Raw genomic sequence first — 19,448 nt, 5'->3', positions numbered from 1 at the left:
AGAGGCCAACGGGGGCTCCCAGGCAGGTCCTCAGAGCAGCTGGAGTCCTGAGCGGGCCCCTCGCCCCAGGGGAGGTGTGCTGATGAGCTAATGTGCCTGTCTGGGAGGTCAGGCAATTTACAATCAAAAGGAAAACCCTGGAGTTTATTCTTGTTTTAGGTAACTGGAAAATGTGTTGGCCCTTCTGAACAGGAATGAAATGGGAAGAAAATGGCCTTGAGTTCTAGACTCCTGGGGCAGAAGAGTTTGAGAGTGACCTCCCCGCTATAACTAGTTCCTCTCTTTCTCTTCTAAATGCACAGGACTCCGATCATAGCTGGAGGACTCTTCGTGATCAACAAAGCCTGGTTCAATTACCTGGGAAAATATGATATGGACATGGACATCTGGGGCGGGGAGAACTTCGGTGAGTCCCTGTCCTATTCGTCCTGACCTATACCCCTCCATACACCCTGGGGGCTGGGGAAGGGATCTCTGAGTCCTTGGATCCTGCACCAAGCTGTCGGAGAGTCACATGTGCCAGGGATGAGGGCCTAAGAGATGGTGAGTGAGTGACTCCTAATGGTTGTCAGAGAGTGTTGCTAACTGGGAATTGCTCTGTGGGGCCACATGGATGCTGAGAACCAGGGAAACACACCTGGGCAGACTGCTACGGGAAAGATGAGATGCAACAGCCAGGAGGACCAAGGAGGAATGCCAAGTCCAAGGGGCCAGGTGCAGGTTAAACTAGGAGCACTGTACCTTTGAATTTGGAGTTGGAAGGAGACTGGAGAGAAAGAGAATGAGGAATAGGAACAGCAGTGACATCCATGAACACCCATTGAGGTCCTTTGGCCGCTATGAGGAGGGCACGCAGGGCTGCGGAATGAGGAGGGTCTAGGTCAATTGCTACAGGAACCCTGGGGGCATCTTTTAGTGGAAGAGGGCCTGGGTTACAGGGCCCAGAACCTTGCAGATGGCCAGGTCTGGCCATGGTGGGATACACTGAGGTTTGCGGCTATAAGAGAAACAGCATAGTCAGAACGACCCACTCTCTCTAGTGACAATCAAGTGACCTCATTTCCCTTGTGTATTAAAAGTGTAACTTCAGGGTAATAATCATACTTCTCTGGGCTATTGTGAAAATCAGTTGAGGTCAGTGTCAGAATCCTGGCACCCTACAGGCATAGTAAATATTAGTTTCCTCCCAGCAGGTGAGACCTAAGAGATCACTAGAATAGAAGCTGCACAAGGGCACGGATTTTAGTCCTTTTTGTTCCTGGCCATCTGCAGTGCTTAGTATAGGACCTGCATGTGTTGGGGCCTTTCCCCTCTCCGAGCACTGGGGCACATGTCTGGCCTGGGCTCTCCAAACAGTGACTCAAGCCAAGAGAATGATCCATGGGTTGTCCTGGCACTTAGTAGTAATCCCGTGCACTGTCCGCTGTCATTGTTTTCTCCTGTTTCTGCCTCCAGAGAGTTTTATGGCTTTCTTCCTCAGTCACTAAGAGTTATTTCCTAGGAATTTATGGCTTCTGGCCTGACCCACAGCATCTGTTCTCCCAAACTGGGCAGTGGAGAGAAATGCATCAGAAAAGTCAGTGTCCTGCCATACAGGGGCCAGACTAGAAGCTCAGCAAACAAAACAGACTAACACCCCAGCACCCCAACCAAACCAAACCTCCTCCCTGGCACCCAGTCCAAGAAGACCTTCTGGAACATGGTAGGGGGTTGTTGACATGGGGTTTGAGGCCAGGTCTGCCTGCACCAACCCAGGAGAACTTGGAGCCAGGTAGAGCCTTGGAGTTCCCAGTGGGGCAGAGATTTTGCTCTCACTGGGCAGAGCCAATTGTCATGTAATGAGGACCCTAGTTCCTTTTAGTGATGTGTTCTAGCATTTCTTCCAACCATCAAATGTGTCTTCTCTGCAGCACTCTTGGCAGACAGCAGCCTCCAACCTCTGCTCAAATGCCACTTATAATATGTATTCACTATTTCACAGTTTAGCACATTCTGTTGTAGAGAATTTTTTTTTGTTGGGCTGTTAGAAAATCTTCTAAATCAAAGCCTGGCTCCCCCCAGCTCCTGTCTGTCAGGTTTGTTCTGCCCTCTTGAACCGCACAAAGTGAGCATGATTCTTCCACGTGGCAATCCCATGTGGAGTCGGGCAGTGTGTTATTTTCAACCAGGGCACAGTCTGGTCCATTCTGGTATCGGTACAATACTTTCCTTATAGCAGTGTTCACACACATCTGCTCAAATCAAGTAGCAGTCTCATCGAGCAGGCTTCCAAGTCTTTTGGCATTAACAAGGGCCGACTGGAATAGAGAAGTTGGGAAGGGTGCTGGGAGGTGTGGGAGAGACATTTACAATCCATCACAAAATTTTTTAAATCACAAAAAAAAAAAGCGCTGCCAACAGCTATCACAGGAAACACTTCATTTTCCCCACCCCAACATTCCATTATGTTATAGCCGGCTAACAGCATTTCGAAAGCCATTTCTGGATGGAGATATATATATATATATATATATATATATATATATATATATATATATATATATATGTATATTAGCATTTTATATGCCAGAAAACGCATGGCTTTTCCAATGGTGGCTATGTCACGTGGCAGCCTTGCTTCTGTGGGTGGGTGACAAGGCACCTGAGTACCTGGAGAGGGATGTGACAGAGGGTCCGTGTGAAGATTGGATGGAGTTTGCAAGTGACTCTCCAGCTGCAAAGGAGAGAGGGTGCTAAGGGGCGAGGGAAGCTGCCCAGACTCCAGGGTGTGGCAGGAGGAGCCTCCTGCCCCCCAAGTCCTGGAGACCCGCCACCCTCAGCATTGCTCACACCTTCCTCTCCATCACCACCGACACTGTCCTCAGTGGTCCCCCAGCTCTACTCTACTGTGGAATCTGAGCTCCCATACTCCTGCCAATGTGCTCCTTCTGAAATGCAAACCTCCCACCCCTCCCAGGCCTGGCATCCGCAGTGGCTCCCTCTTGTCCTACTTCCCCGGCTCCCCACAGGTCCCTCCCGTGGCCTTGCCCCCCCCACCTCATCAGTCTGCTCCTGCCTCCAGCCTCCCGTCCAGAGGTCCTGAACAGAACCTCCCACGCTTCCTAGAATGTGCCTGAGCCTCTGCAAGGACCTCGCCTTCCATCTCCACCCGAGGCAGAAGCTGACGCCCTTGCACGGCGCAGTCCTGGGGCCACCTCCTCTAGAACTAGGACACCTGCCCCGCCTGCCCTCACGCTGCGGCCCCAGCACCGGGGTCCCTCTCTGTCATTGCACTGAGCCTCTCACGTGTTTGTCTGTTTACTCGTCTGTGCCTGCTGCCCAGCCTCCTACCAAACCAGGAACTCGTTAAAGCCAAGGCCATTCATCCAACTTCTCATTCTTGAGGCCCACAACAGTAGAAAACGCTCACTGAATGTGTGTTCAAAACGCCAGAGACTGATTGGAAGGGTGTTCAGGATGGAAAGGGCAACATGGCACAATGTATGAGGCGCCATTTAAAGTAAGTCTCATTGCATATTAAATGGAGCGCATGATGAAGGGTTCCCTTTAAACATGAGACTAGTAACAGTAGCAGGCAGAGACATCTTTCCTTCCCCAAAGGTAGAATTTCTGTTCATTCTAGACATGTTCGCATAGGTGGAGTTGACTTCATTTCCCAGCACAAAAGTACATGAGGTTATTAGGGAAGGCTCCGGCCAGGGTGACTGTGACCCGTGCAATAGCTTGCAGGCCCTGCCCCGCCCCGTCTTGGTTTTATCTGTTAGAAGCAGCCTCGGTTGGATGGGCTGCAGCAGCCACGTGACAGCCATGCCTCCCACACTCAACACCTTGACCCTGGGGCCACCATTCCCACCAAGTGCTTCTAAGGTGAGCTGAACAGCTCTGATAACTGCATCAACAGTTCAGCATGAGAGCAGGTTTTAGGGAAATGTGGCTTTTAGACTTTATTTTTCAGAAGTTGATTTGCATTAAAATTGGATGCTTAAACTGCAATTTACATTACACAGGGTATGTGTAATACATCTACTTCTTTGAGCTGCATCTTACTTTTAGCTTTTGGTCTTTAGAGATGAAAGGAATCTGTTGCCTTGGTAGGAAGCGTGTGTGTGTCTGTGTGTGTGTGTGTGTGTGTGTGGAGGTGGTCTGGGTGCGGGGTGCACATTTCCAAAAAGGAGGCCTTGGCACATGCAGGAAGGGAGGCATGGGATTCCTGAATTAGAATGAGGGATTTCCAAAGTAAAGGAGGCACAAAGCCTGCTGAGAAGAGACAGATGACGTGGGCCCAGAGAGGAACCACCACCACTTGCCACCTCCAGAATGTAGGCAGGGACACCAGGCCGTGCCAGGCTTGGCTCCCCTGTGTGCGAGCACGTGTGCACGTGTTATGTAAAGAACACGGGCAGATAGACCTAAGTCTGCATCTGGTAGTGGTCACTAGGTGTCCTTGGGAAGTTCCTTCACTGAGCCTGTTTCTGGTTCTCTAAATTGGAGCCAAGGACCCCTGTGGGAGGGAGAATCCCGCCCCAACCAAGATGTCCACACTCTAATCCCTGACACCTGTCAGGATGTTGCCTTACAGGGCAGAAGAGACTTTGCAGATGTGATGAAGATCACCAGTCAGTGACCTGAAGGCAGGAGATTACCCTGGCGTCTCAGAGTGGGCCCAGTCTAATTGCTTGAGCCCTTATAAGCAGAGAACTTTCTCAGGATGGAGGCAGAACAGAAGTAGGGGAAGGAGAAGCCAGGGGGATTTGAAGCATGAGAGGAACCGACCAATCCCATTGCTGGAAGGGGCGACAGGAAAGTAGCTTAGAAAGGCTCCAGGTCGACAGCTGCAAGGAAAAGGGAACCGCGGTCCTGCAACCCCGAGAACTGCGTTCTGCACACAACCTGAATGAGCTTGAAAGCACATTGTTTTTCAGAGCTTCCGTTCATAATCCTGTTGACGTCTTGACTTTAGCCTGTGAGACCCTAAGCAGAGGACCCAACCAAACCCAGCCACTAAGTTTGCAGCCATTTGTTATGGCAGCAATGGAAAACTACCACAGTCCCTGTATCACAGGGCTGCTGTGAAGATGAGTTAGATAACGCGAGCACTTCTGCTCCACCAGCATGGGCTGCCTTCCCCTTGAGGCTACGTGCGAGCAGCACTTGTCATAGCAGGATTGTGTCTGCCCTGCTGGAGTACTTTACTCCTGCTACTTTCTCTTTTGGTCTCAGCTTTTCCGTGATCAGTGGCTCAAGAATAGGGAAATGGCCACATCTGAGAAGAGCTTCCAAGTCTGATGAAAAGGCATCTTTTCCCCCCCGATGGAGAGTAAAGCTCATGCACCCCACCACCCCGTTCCTTGTCTGGGCTCCGTTACTGAAGCCTCGTGCCCAGCTGAGATCCCTGAGGCCATCCTCTCCTGCTATTCCTGAATGTCCCCACAACTAATCGAGTCCCATCGACACTGGCTGTTTTGTTTTTGTAGGGAAAGATCTTTTGTAGAAAGATAAAGGGCGTCACCTTGGCATTTGCAGTCATATGGCCATTGGTGACCATGGCGTGCCTGTGCTTAGTACTTGTCTAGAGTAGGGGGCCTGGGTGGAGCTTGATTGTCTCAGATGTGGGTGAAGTGCAGATTCAAAGAATAAAGAATAATAACAGAGTTTGCTTCCTGGCCCAGTAGCCCCTGGGAATGTGAAGATGACCCAAAGGCAAGGTCCTGTCACCCAAAAATGTGTGCACTTATGCATGATAATAGCCAGGTGAGTGTCTCTCTCTGCCCACCACCATCCTCTCCAATCCCTTTGTGCCCAAATAGGTTTAAACTTGGCCAAAGTTAGCATGGAGAATGTTACTGTGTACACAATATACATACATATACATTGCATGAGGCTCGATTTAAAATAGAGTCCATCACATTCAGAGGTACACACATGGGATGGCTCTCCCTGCCTTTGTTTAGAAACTGGGCTATACAATAAAATTAGAACCTTTGCCAACATGGGCAAACAGTGGTAGCTGTGGTTTGCTTCCTGGGGAGAAAGCTGTTCCTTCTCCCCAAATTCGTATCCACCGTCCATGGGCTTGCCAGGTAAATGTTGGTTCTGGTGAAGGGTCAGGGCCCTGGGAGGGCTGGTGAGAACTCCTGATGAGTTGATGAGGAGGTAGAATGAAAGAAGTGGGAATGGGGGTTGGGGAAAGGCAGTTTGCTCTCATATATTAACCTGACGTTTAAAGAACATGAGATGATAACAGAACCCCCAGCGAGGATGCAATAGTTACACATCTCCTGCCTGGAATTCAAAGTGGGTTTGGGTCTGTGCGAGGCAACAGTCATTGCCTAGGGGATTATGCGGGCACTGACTCAGCGAGACCCCCTAGGAACTCCGTAGGCAAAGCCTTGCTGCTCCCTCCTCTTTCACTTAAGAAATAGAGACTCTGCAGGAGCTGCGGCTCTGGGGAGCAGAGGCCCTAGCTGCACCTGGAGGGCCCCTGCGCCAGGCCACCTCCGTCTTGGCACTTCCAAGAGCGCCTGCACAAGGCCTGATTCCTGGGACCTCGGGATTCCAGGACTTTCCCAAACACTTCGGCAGGTATCTGTGGGCCACCAGGCCTGGCTCGGAGTCCTGAGAGGGTGCAGGTCACTATCCCAAAGGCAGTGGTGTAGATCAGGGAAGGGCAGCCATGTGTCCTGGGTGTTAAATACGCTGCACTCTAGAACCTATAAATCATTACACTAATCTGAAAACTCCAAGCAGCATCCTCGTCTGCCTCTCGACTCTGGCAGCCGCATAGTGAGCCACATCAGGCCACGCGCCTCCAATAATTTCAGGTGTGACAATCTAGACTCTGGAGCAGAGAAACTCTTAACTCACCTCGGCTGCAGGTTCCTCTGGGCAGCAGCAGCTGAAGGACAAAGTGAGACAGACATTTTTCAGGATTGGACAAGTGAGTTGATAACGGGGGAATGTGATGGCTAGTTATGTATTTGTCACTCTGTGAGTGCCTCGAAGTCAGGATCCTTGCTTGTATCCACAGCTGTGTGGGCCAGTGGCAGGGTGGAGTCAGGGAAAGAGCGTGAATTCTGGAGTTGGGGAGATTCCCAGCTGCTCATTGTCAGCTGCCCTATCAGAGCTGCAACTGCGTCACGACATAAGAACATCGACAACCACTGAGCAGGGTTTGTTAGGACGACTACGGAGCTACCTCCTGAGGAGGAACATAACAAGGTCTGGCCCAGAAGGAAATGAAGGGCCCACTTTCCTCCCACGGCTGATGTTTGCAGAATTGCGATACCCTGAATTTCTGCACCAGGGCAATAGACCAGGAAAATGAGGAGGAGGAAGGTTGGGCTGGCTCTAGGGGAGGCAGAGAGGGGGGAGGGCTGCAGTGGGCTGTGGGGAGGTACTAAGGGATAGGAGACGTCTTGGGCGGGGTGGTGTCCCCTGGACCTCAATGGAAGCCTTGCCGGTCACTGGAAGTCGGGGCTGGTGAGTTCTCAGCATCCAGTGCTCTCTGGGAGCAGACGAGGAAGCGGTATCAGGAAGACACTTGAAGGCAGAGCCTGGGGGACGTAGGAGAAGAATGTGGGGAGATGGGAAGGAAGGTGGAGAAGGACCAGGCCGGGGACGGCGCTGTCCATGGTGGGGCTCTGTGCACGACTGGGGCAGGAAAAGCTTCAGAGAGAAAGTTCTGGGCTAAGGGAGCTCAAGGGGAGAAGTGGCGAGTGGGGGTGGGAGTGGGGACAACGTGGGCCAGGCGTAGGGTGGAGGGATCCGCTTTGCAAATGCACAGGGACATATGTCTCATTTGAATACGTGGAAGGGAAGAGACTGTCACCGAAACACGCGTCTCCTTGGGAGAGAGCTGGCACAGAACGTGCGGGTTATATCTAGTAAGCGAGGACGCCGTCTCTAGTGATGCGGGATTGGAGGGTTTTCCTTTTTGGGAACTGGAGCAGACCCTGTTTTGGCTCCCTGGAGAGGAACTGACTGGAGCGTAGACATGTTCAGGAAGACGTCCTGGGACTCAGATTCACACGTGCTGACACGCTCCGCCACCAGCCCCTGCGTCCCCCGGCGTGCTCAGTGCAAGACGGAGCGTGGGTGCCGGGCACGCACGCACCAGGCCGGGCGCACGCCATTCAAACAGTGCCCAGCCAGTGCCACCTCCTAGCGTGGAACTTCATGGAGAGTCAAAGTCTCCAACGTGACTTCCACAAGTTTCAAGCGTCTCCTGCAGTGTGGCAGAAGATGGGGAGAGGCTGTTAAGTCACCTAAGAAGTTAGCGGCGGGCACAGGTGGGTGCCGTGCATCAGCGCCCGTGTTGGAGACGCCGGCTTCAGAGGCGTCTCAGAATCACTGCCGCTGATTCTCCCATCACACTTAGAGTTTAAACCGCTATTCTCAAAATTCCATTTCATTCGATGCTGACAGCAGCCCTGCACAGTGTGTTTATGATCTTTGTTTGACTTTTGGGGGAATCAGGCCTCCACTAGGTTAAGCAGTTTTCCCAGCTGGTGGTTACTGCAGACTCGGGCCTGGGGGACCCCAGAGCTAAGCTCTCCCTGTTTGCTTCCCGCCACATTCTCGCCATCCTTCAGTGGCAGTGATGAAAAGTCCTTCCTTCCTCCTAGAGGCCGAGCTGCCCCCACGCCTGAGGGAAATGCAGGCTTCCTGGGAATCAGCAGCAGTAGGCAGGTGGGGGGGGGATGGTGTGCAGGAAGTCTCACCTGTAGGCCCATGGCCTTTCCAAGGAGCCTTGGGGGTTGGGGGGCAGCTAGACGGCTGGGGACAGGTGAGTGAGAGCCAGTGAAGATCAGGACGAAGAATTCCAGCCTGAGCCTCTGCTTGGAGAGCTGGAAGGAGGGGAGAGAGCGTGGGAGTGGAAGGGAGTGAGGAGCAGAGGCGAGAGAGGACCCACGGTGAAGAAACCCAGAGAGCCAAGGAGGTGGGGGCCAGGGTGCTGGAGGGTGCAGGGCACACATGACGGGAAGGCTCTAGAAAACCCACATCCTCCATCCCTGCCCCTCAACACTTGGCCTGCATCCACACGGCCCCTCGCAGGGGCAGCCACCCTGGGCATGGACCTTTCACGAGCCAGCCTGCCTTCCTCACGCCTGGACTTGACTGCGGGAACTCAGGGCACGCAGGAATTCCTGCAGATCGGAAGCTGTCTTTTCTACAAGTGACATACTCAGGGGGTGCAATCAGCTAGGCGGCGCATTGTCTGTAGAGAATTTAAAAGCTCTAATAATACTGTCTAACAGTCTTTCTGCTTTTTAATGTTACCCTGCACTGGCAATTCTAACCAGTGGCCCCTGTCCCCCTTGGGGTGCCGCTGCTTCCTCCCAGGGGCGGGCGTGCTTGCAGCCAGCCTGTGCGCAGTCGCAGGGGGGAGCACGCTCATCACAGCCGCCCCCTCTCTGGGGTCCCATAGCGGCAGCTAGCCAGGAAGAAACCTGTGTGTGTGAACCCGGGGGACACCCCCAGTAACAGCTGCGAGGCTCCAGCATTTTCTGCAGTGGCTTTCAGCTCTCAGTGTCTGCTCTCAGACTTCCTCCTCCTGGGCTGCAGTTCAAGTGGCTCTCACCCGGTGGCAGAATCACAGTCTTGGTGTGGAATGAACTCTGGCGGACACCTTGTCCAGGTGCCTTCTGGGATCTCAGTCCTCTCCGTTGCATCCTTGCCATGTAGTGTTCTAGCCTGTCCCAAGTCCTCCCATGACAGTCATCTGGGCCCTGACAGAAAATTCTACTGTATTCTCAAGTGAAATTGCTTTGTCCTCTGTCCTGATTCTAACTCTCTGGGGTCACAGGGAGTGTGGCTAATCCATCTTCCACCGTGAAAGCTTTCACATATTCAAAAGCAACTCTCTTGGTGGCCCCCAAGCCTCCTCCTCTCCAGGCTAAAGTCCCAGCAGAGCCCCCACCCCAACTACACCTGGTGCTGAATGTGTTCAGGGGTGGCGTGCCTGGCACTGCCCCTATATTACTTTACATTCCTCTCCAGAGTGTTAGGACCATCCTTGTTCACAGATGGGGAAACTGAGGTTGCCCAGCCAGTGGCGCTCACAGTCTGGCTGCAGAGTCTGTTCTTAGCCACTGTGCCCAGGCTGGGTGAAGGGGGCTCCCCGCACCTGGGGCCTCCAAGCAGAGCAGCAGTGAGAGGAGGTAACAGGGGTGCGACTGTCTTGCAGAAATCTCCTTCCGCGTGTGGATGTGCGGGGGCAGCCTAGAGATCATCCCCTGCAGCAGGGTGGGGCACGTCTTCCGGAAGAAGCACCCGTATGTTTTCCCAGATGGAAACGCCAACACGTATATAAAGTAAGTGCCCGGGGCTCGGCGAGCGTGGGCAGCGGCATATGTGGCGGTGGCTGAGGGTTGCTGCTGAGGGGCTGCAGCCGCCCCTGGTGCTCTGTTAGGCTGCTGAGTCCCCTGGTTGGACAGGGGCCGCACTCTTGTTCCCTGGACTCTGCCTGGGCAGCGGGTGGCTACAGGGGCTTCAAGTCGCTGTCAGTGCCACCCTGAAGGGTGCAGGCTCCTGGTATTTGGGGTTGTGTGGGGTGGAGGAAGGGCAGCTCTTTTTACCCCTGAGTTCTAGAAGATCTGCTGCCCCCACCTTCAGGCTGGGTCACTAGGCGACCAGGGAGGCACAGAGCGTACAGCTTAGCCTGTTCCCGGACCTCACCATCATGCGGAAACCGTCCAGGCTGGGGCAGGGCCTAAGACCCTGGTCCTTGTCCCCAGGTGTTCTCACTTCCTATCTGGGGGATGGTACCTCCTTACAAGGACCCCAAGGTGCCCACCATCTGTCCCCTGCTCCTGCCTTCATATGCCCTCCTCCTTTCCTTGATCCCTCCTCTTCCCATCTTCCTCCTCTCCCTTCAGAATAATCCCTGTGCATCTCTCTCTCCTTTTAGGTCTTTCCTCTCGCTTCCCTCCCTCCCGGTCCTCTGCCTCTTGTCATCTGATGCCTTCACTCCTCTGCTGTCCTCTCTTCTCTTTGTTCTGTCACTTGGTCCATTGGGGGGAGGGGAGCTATGCACCCCTTTGGTGCCCCTGTATAGGATGTCACTGTCCCCTCGTGTTCTTCCCCCCTCTGGTCTCCACACATGTGAACAGATGTGTGTCTCGAGCTGACAGCCATCCAGGGCAGGCAGGGGGTGTGAGCCACGCCTTTAGTGAACACGGGAGGGCGATGAGGGAATCAGCAGGTGGGGGCCTTGGGGACACAGGCAGAGCTGTCTTAGCTTTCGTATTTAAAAGGAAAAGTAAGCTGGGGCGTCCAGTGCAGAGAAGCTGTGTGGCTGTGCAGGGCCGTGTGGCTGCCTGGAGGGGCCAGGCTGGGAATGAGGCAGGGCCTGGGCTCCAGACTGCCCATGGGCATCCTGCACACCACTGGCATGTCACTCCGACTGTAGAGCAATGAGGCACAGATGTCTGCTAAGCAGCTGCCACTCTGCTGATGGATAGGCCAGTGGAAGGGCCAGCGAGGCCCTGACTGGCTCCAGTGCCCACAGCTCAGGCTGCGTGTGCATCCCTGTCAGCTCAGGTCCTGGCGTGGAAGGGCTTCCCACACTCGTGTATTGGGTGCCTCTGCTCCAAAGCACAGTGTGCACCTGGAAGAGCAGCCCTTTTATAGTTGGACCCCAAGGTACTTACTTGGACCTTGGCAAATGCCACAGACACCAGGACACTAGTCACCTGACTATTTCCTGATGTTATTTCTCTCTGCTCTGGGGCTCTTCCTGGTAGCCCCACACCCCTGACTGCTAAATGATGACATCCTCAGTGTTTCTCTCTGTCTCCTTTTCCATGACTCAGAGCAAACACCTGATTAAATAACCTTAGAGTGCTGGCGGAATGTCTGGAAGAGGAAGCTTGATTCCTTAGTCCTTCACACCTGCTCCGGGCTAGGTGCATGGCCTGTGGGAAGACATAGTTGTGCCAACTGTCCCCTTGGAGAGCTGGGACCTCAGCATTTCCCTGTGATGAAAGGGAGAACCCAGGATCATCAGCCAGAGGTTGATGGCCAGAGGTTGAACATCCTTAATGCAAAATCTGAAATGCTCCAAAATCTGAAACTTTTTGAGCACCAACATGACACCACAAGTGTAAAATTCCACACCTGACGTCATGTGATGGGTTGCAGTCAAAATGCAGGTGCACAACACATAGTATATTCAGCATCCCCAGGAAAAAATAAAATTACCTTCAGGCCATGTGTATAAGGTGTATATGAGACATAAATGAATTTCATGTTTAGACTCGGCTCCCATTCCCAAGATATCTCATTATGTGTATGTGAATATTATAAAATCCCAAAACAAAGAAACCCAAAATCCAAAACACTTCTGGTTCCATGCGTTTTGGATAAGGGATACTCAACCTGAACTACAATCCTGTGTCTTGGGGTAGAGGCCCCTGAGGAGACTGTGTGGGGCTTAGCTGGGGCAGCGCCCTGGGAACAACGACGCTAGGGGGTCGATCGTGGTGGCCCCCACCTGGGTGGTGCTGCTGACTCAGCCCAAGCATGTGTATTTTAACTGGAACCCAGAGCCCCTCTTAGCCAGCCCCTTATGGGCACTCCTTGTCTCCCCAGGAACACCAAGCGGACGGCAGAAGTGTGGATGGATGAATACAAGCAGTACTATTATGCTGCCCGGCCCTTTGCACTGGAGAGGCCCTTTGGGAAGTAAGTGTCCCTTCGGTCCAGAGGAGCCCCACTGTGGGTGTGCAGGGCTTTAGGCAGCTCCTGTAGAGTGACTGTCTGCAACTTGGACTGCCAAATCCATAGGGAAGCTAAGCTGTGCTTTGTACAGTGGACCGATATGTCCAGCTTTTTGCAGAAAGGTGGGATGCGGATTAGACAGCCTGAGTCCCTCCAGGTCAGACGGAGTTCCTCCCTCCCAGTACTCAGCCACCCAAGCCTCAGTTCCCTCCTTCCTTGGAGGATCAGTACACATACAGATGTGCCCCACAGCAGTGCTCAGCCTTCACAGGAGAAGAGGCAGGGCAAGGAATGTTTATTAAGAACTGGATACCTTTATGGAAGGCATCTCATTAATCTTCCCCAAACTCTGAGGAACAGGCTTAATTACCCCTATTTACAGATGAGCAGACTGAGGCTTCTACAGGTTAAGGTGCTTGCCCTAGACCACACCATGCCAGAGGGGAATGCTGGCTCAAACCGCATCTGTCTGATTCTAAAACTATATGCATTTGCTTTCCCCAACCCAGAGCCGATTGGAGTAGAGAAAAATAGTGACTTCATTTATTTGTGTTATCATTTACGTTTCTCTGGGGGCAACCAATGGCTTTTTGTCATACTAATGTCACTCACTAGTCATACGAAGGCTGTTGAGAAGATGAGATTTTTGCAGCCTAAACGTCATAGGTCAAGTCCATCACTGCATGGGAGAGTTAAACCAGAGCCTGCCCAAACGATTTGCACCTCTGCGATCATAAATCCATGCTGTCCTTCCCATACTGGCGCTGTGAACCTCCGAGGCATTCACTATCAGACCTCATCAGAACTTCTGGTCCATTGGCCATGCCCACGTGGTCCCCCAAGTCCCTTCTCTCTCCAGCCTGGAGTGCACACTCTTGCTTGAAGACAGAGCTCAGAAGGTCTTGTCCTCAGATCTTTTGCCCTGTTGTCCATCTAGCACCACCCTCCCCCTGCACAAAGTTTTCTCAACCTGGATGGACCTGACTGTCCCTTGTCCTCCCCTGCACACAGGCTGCCGAACAGCACTGGGAAATATTAGCCGGTGCTACTAATAATACTCCTTGGCCATCGCCCCCTTGAGACCTCCTGGATACCCACCGGCCCTGCTGCCTTCCTAGCTAGTGTTCTCCCTCAATCATCATTAAACCTTCTCCACTGTCCCCAGCCCTGGAGTCCACCCCCTGCCTTTCACTGGCAGCAGATGACACCTCCTGTTTTACAGATGAAATAGAGGACATCAGCTTTCCAAGGCAAACCAACACATTAACGTCACTGCCTCTGCCCCATCCTTCTCTGTCTCTTGTCTCAAAGATGAGATGTGCTTCCTGCTGCAGTAGGCCAGCCCTCCGCCTGCACCCCGGTGCGCCATTCGTTCCTGCATTCATCCATAAATCAACATTTATCGAGTTCCCACTGCCTGCGCTCCTCTCCTCTTGCCTCCTGTGCAGGGCCTATCTAACTTTAATGTGCACACAGATTTCCTGGGGATCTTGTTAAAATGTGAATCCTGACTTAGGAGGTCTGCATTCCTAATACGCGCCCAGGTGATGCGACGCTGCTGGTCTGAGGCCCACATTTCAAGGAGCGAGGTTCTAGCAGGGAGGTTCTCAAACTTGTCTGTGCTTTGGACCCACTGCAGCCTGGGCTCTTCCTCCTGTGAATCGATTCACTTGGGCTGGGGTGTAGCCAGGGCTGTGGAAGCTTTTAAAGACCCCAAGTTGATTCTAACATACAGACGAGTACGGGAACCACACACCTGGGCAAACCTGCCCTCCAGATGCCTCCACTCTCTCCCTTATACTGAGTCTCTCCAGGCATCGTTTCCATCAGCATTTAAACTTATTCAGGGAATTACATCTTAAATAAAACAAACAAACAAAAGAGAGGCGAGGAGAAGGAAAGAAAACAAAGTACAAAAACCCTCTTTCAGCCCAGCGGTGCCATCACTGCACTTCCTCTTGTCTGCTTGTTCAGAACCCAGTTCTGGGAGGCAGTGGCTCCATGAACCACTGTCATGGAGCTACTGCCTGTGGCTCACTGTCTCAGGCAGTGAGAGACAGTGAGCTGTCTCCATGCCCTCTCAATGCTCCTAGCCCCTGTGCCCTTCGACCACTCCCACCTGGCTCCCTATGACTGACTTGTGCCCCGCACTGTCCTCCACGCTGCCCCCTCAGCCTGAGTCTTCTCCCACCCCTCCCCCACGGTGTGCCTGTGTCCTGAGGCCGGCACAGCTCTGCATTGTGGCTCTTCTGCTGCCCGGTTCTGCCTTCTCGGTCCCATTTTCAGGCTCAGCTTCTTCTTCCTACCCCTTACATTCTGGTCTTCCCCCAGGGTCTGTCTTTTCTTGCCACATGTTCTCCCTGACGCTAACCACCACATCTCTGCTGCCTGTACTCACATCTCTGTTTCTAACCCAGGCCTTTCCTCTGTGCTCCAGTCCCCTGTATCCAAGTAGGAACTGTGCACCCTCTCCCATGTCTCCCAGGGGCCTCCAGCTCAACAAGTCCTCAACTCAACTCATGTGGTTTGCTCCTGAACACACTCCTCATCCCATATTCCCCATAAACAGCCTTCCTTGTACCCTGTTGCCCACATCAGACATCTGGAGGTCAACCTTGACTCCCCCCCTCCCTCTCACCCCATCTAAACTATCAGCAAGTCCTGGTGACAGCCTCATTCATGCAAGAGCACCCAGGTCCTTGCTAAACTCTGAACATTCAGCATTTAAAAAACCTGACATTCTTCCTGTCCCTGGGGAACTTAGGGTCTGCCGAGGAGGTGTGGCTGGTGCAGTGTGAGAAGTTCTGGTGCAGTCTTAGCGTGGGCCAAGGGAGGAGGCTGGGATGGAGGGAGATGAGCTGGGCCAGTTCTGTGTGGCTGCCCAGGAAGGACAGGGTGGAAGGGAGCTGGGGGGGGGGAGGCAGTGCAGAGGGAGAGGAGGAGAGAAGGAGAGACTGAGCCTGTGCTCCCTCCACTCCCACCCACTTCTCTATTTGAAAGTGTGATCAGCACCTTGGCTTCCATACCTGCCACCTACTGTCCCCCCTGTCCCCAGCTCCACCCTGTCAGACCTGTACCTTGCTGTACCAACAGCAAGATGCTCTCAGAGTGAGAACATCATCACGTCATGCTCTGCTTAGAACCCGTGGATTGCATCCCAGTGCCCTTGAAATAAAGTCCAGACTCCTTGGCAATACCACGTAGGACCCTTTGTGGCCTGTCTTCACTCTCATCCCACCCACTGGCCCCTTGCAGCCCCCCACATACGTTCACATACGCACATCTATTTTAAGATCCTACAGCACCATTCCTGCCAACATAGCTTTCACTCTCGGCGTGTGCTAATCTCTCTCTCTGCTCTCCTCCAGCGCTGCTACCTCATCCACTTTCTGGGTTGTCTAGATAACATCCACCCTCCCTTCCAGGTGCCAGAATCACCATCACCACTTTGACTGCCCTGCTCTGACAAGCGAGGGGGCCCTTTGGGGTGTCCCCACGGCCCTGCATGCCCGCCTTACATCACATGGGCTTATTTCCCTGTCTTTTCCTCCTGTTCAAAAGCTTTCCATCCTATCCCACATTAGGTACGATGCCTGACACATAGTAGGTATTCAATGAATATCTGATGAACAAATATATGAACAGACCCCAGAAGCAGCCAAAGAAAGGGATTCTTTGAGGTTGGGGCAGTGGGGCATGGGATTTCAACCGCAGAATCCAGAGAGACTGTGAGTAAGCAGACCCAGAGCCCTGGTGATGAATTAAGAACAACACACTGGATGTTCTTGCAGCTTTGCTTTTAATGAAAAGTAAAAACACCCCCAAATTCCATTTTCAAATAAAAAGCACCAGTCCTCAGTGTCATTACTGCACCATTGTGAGATATTGCTAAGTGCTTCATAGCTCTGGAGTTATAGGAATCTCTCCTTGGTTAGTCTCCCCAGCACCCTCTGGAGAGATGCGGGCTTAGAGTGTGGGCACAGGCTGCACTTTGTGCTCCGCAGCCTGGGCCAACGTTACTGGCGCCTGCCTCTGATGGCTGTTTTGTCTTTGTGTCTGCCCCCACCCCTGTCACCCCCAGCATTGAGAGCAGATTGGATCTGAAGAAGAATCTGCACTGCCACAGCTTCAAGTGGTACCTGGAGAATGTGTACCCGGAACTCAGGTATCCCCCCTACCTGTTGCAGCCCTTGCTGGCTGCAAGAAGAGGCCCTCAGCTGCTTGATCTAGACAAGAGACAGCCTGTGGCCAACTGGCGAGGGCTTTTAAGTATATCGAAGTCTAAGAAGACCAGTTGGCTCCCCTATCTCTGAAACCAGAGGGGAATTATATTGAATCGGTAGCATGAGGGATGGAAGTTAGCTAGCGGCAGTATTTCTCCACTGCCAGGTTGTGCCCTGAGAGCTGGGATCCCGGAGGTGGCTCCTTCCCAGGGATCCATCCCCCCCGTGGCTCCTGAGTCCCCCATTGCCCCTCATTCCTAGTGGCATCCTCCCCTTCTCTGAGCAGTGCAAATCCTTGGGACAGCCCTGGGCGAGAGGGTCCTGCCATTGTCACAGCACTACCCAACCTCTCCAGCTACGTCCCATCCAAAGAGCAGCGGCTTCTCCTCTCTCCTGTGGCTTTCCCCCCAGAGTCCCCATGGATTCCTCCATCCAGAAGGGCAATATCCGACAGAGGCAGAAGTGCCTGGAATCTCAAAAGCAGAACAACCAAGACATCCCAAACCTAAGACTGAGCCCCTGTGTCAAGTCCAAAGGCAAGGAAGCAAAGTCCCAGGTAAAGAAACTGGCTGGGGCTACGGGACTAAGTGCCACAGAGAGAGGGGCGCGTGCGGCCAGCTTACTCAGCCTCCGTCACCTGCTCTTCCCTGACGTCAGGTGCCATCTATTCCCAGAGTCCAGCAGCAAAGAGAGCCTGAGAGTATGAGTCCCTTTCTGCCCCTGTGCTTATGTGCCACTCGCTTTCCAAACACATGGCATTCCTCTGAAAGATGGCTTCACAGGTGGCATAGTGCCGTAGGAAACTACTTGCTGAATTAGTAGGAGCTTAATGAGTCTTTTCTTCACTGGCGTCCTACCTGCTGCCAGTAAACATGGGCTGGGTCAGGCAGGGCCAGTGGCACAGCTCCTCCCAAATGTGACACGCAAAGGGAAAAGCCTGTGCTGGGTGCCACCTCCTCTTGGACACAGTGCCTGCTCTGAGGGTCTCCCAGCTGATTTGGCTCTGACTGGCAGGGAGTCACATCAGATTTGGTGAAACTTCCACGGTCTGCCGCCTCGTCTCTGGGCCACGTCCCCTTTTATCGTGGCTCCCCCTCCACACCTCCTGCTTCCCCGAAGTGCGCAGGACCATGTGTCTTTTGGGACAGTGTTCTCCCATTGGAGGGCAGAGCTGCTCTTTGAAAGGTCACTGACAAATTCACAGCCTGTTTCTGTAGCACTTGGCCTGCTGAACTCATTAAAGTACATCCATCCGTTGTGTAACACCCCTCCTGCCTCCCGTGGCTCCGAGAGATCCCTGTCCTCCTACACGCCTGCTCTTTCCTACACACTCTGCTCGCTCCTGCCCCCTTTCTCACCCCCTTATTCACCGGGGGTCTCAGTTCACTCTTCATCTCTCTGAAAACTGTTTCTGGAGATTTTATCCATGCTTCCAGCTGTGACAGTCTCTTCTGTTTATTGATTCACAAATTCTGTGTCTTCATCCATCCACGATTCATGCATTCACTCATTCGTTCAACAAACACTAACCTGCTAAGTTACAAAGATGAAAGGCTAGGTTCCGGGCCTCAAGGGGTGCCACGCAGAAATAACTGAGTCCTCAGCCACCGTGCCATAACCTCTGTGCTGGGTGGAGTTTGGTCCAGGTGCCATAGGAGCACTGAGAAATGACATCCAAGGTAGTGTGGGGATCAGGGAACTCTGCCCAGACGACTTGGAAAGGAGCTGCATCCTCAGAGATGAGTGGGAACAGGCCAGGTCGGGAAGGAGAGAAAGGGCCCAGGCATGCAGCCTGCGCCAAGCCTGGAGTGGAGCCAGGATGCTCATGAGGACGCGACCTCTCAAGGGCTACGGGAGGTTGGGGTCAGAGTGCGTGGTGTGGGGGAGGGAGCAGGGACCGAGAGGCTGGGCAGGAGGAAGGAGCCCAGGCATGGTCTCTCTTCCTGCGCTGGGGAGGCGAGTCTCGTCCTCAGGAGCAGGATGCTGTGAGGTCCCAGGAGAAGCTCCGGGATCGCAGAGCTGCAGGCTGGACTCTGTCTCCCACCTGGGCTCTGTGTCAATGCTGGGCAGTTGAGTGAGTCCACAGCCACATCACACTCGTCTGTCATTCACCTGTTAGGCACCCGGGCCGCCTCCCACCCCACTACTTTCCTCCATGTAGCCACCTCCTCCATGGGCCGTGGTTGAGGTCCCGTCCAGCCCCCGAGGCTCCTCTTTCTGCTGCACCTGCTGTCTCTGCGAGCCCCGTCATGTCGTCCCTGAGAATCTCTGTTCTTAGACTCTGTGTTCGCTTGAGAGATCAGCATTCCTCAGCCTCGGCACTGCTGACATTTGAGCTGGCTGGTTCTTTGCTGTGGGGGGTGTCCTGCGGGTTGAAGGCTGTCTAGCAGCGTCCTTGGCCTCTGCCCACGGTTGCCAGGAGCACCTCCCACCCACGCGTCCTGACCACCAAAATTGCCTCTAGGCAAAACCAGATTCCCCTGATGGGGAAAAAGCCACGGGGTA

The 19,448-nt window shown here is 53.4% G+C and overlaps 1 protein-coding gene across 1 annotated transcript in view; it reads left to right on the top strand.

The window, feature by feature from the left end:
* GALNT14 (polypeptide N-acetylgalactosaminyltransferase 14) overlaps positions 1 to 19,448 on the top strand; it is a 208,227-nt gene that overhangs the window by 177,231 nt on the left and 11,548 nt on the right. Inside the window, exons 9-13 of the mRNA XM_012788362.2 lie at positions 303 to 406; positions 10,187 to 10,313; positions 12,592 to 12,684; positions 16,802 to 16,885; positions 17,355 to 17,499. Of these exons, the coding sequence (XP_012643816.1) occupies positions 303 to 406; positions 10,187 to 10,313; positions 12,592 to 12,684; positions 16,802 to 16,885; positions 17,355 to 17,499 (553 nt within the window). The remainder of the gene's footprint in view (positions 1 to 302; positions 407 to 10,186; positions 10,314 to 12,591; positions 12,685 to 16,801; positions 16,886 to 17,354; positions 17,500 to 19,448) is intronic.

The sequence above is a fragment of the Microcebus murinus genome, chromosome 3 (assembly GCF_040939455.1).
Source record: "Microcebus murinus isolate Inina chromosome 3, M.murinus_Inina_mat1.0, whole genome shotgun sequence".
Lineage (NCBI taxonomy): Eukaryota > Metazoa > Chordata > Mammalia > Primates > Cheirogaleidae > Microcebus > Microcebus murinus.
The sequence above is the reverse complement of the archived record's forward strand: the minus strand, read 5'-3'. Positions and strand labels throughout refer to the sequence as shown.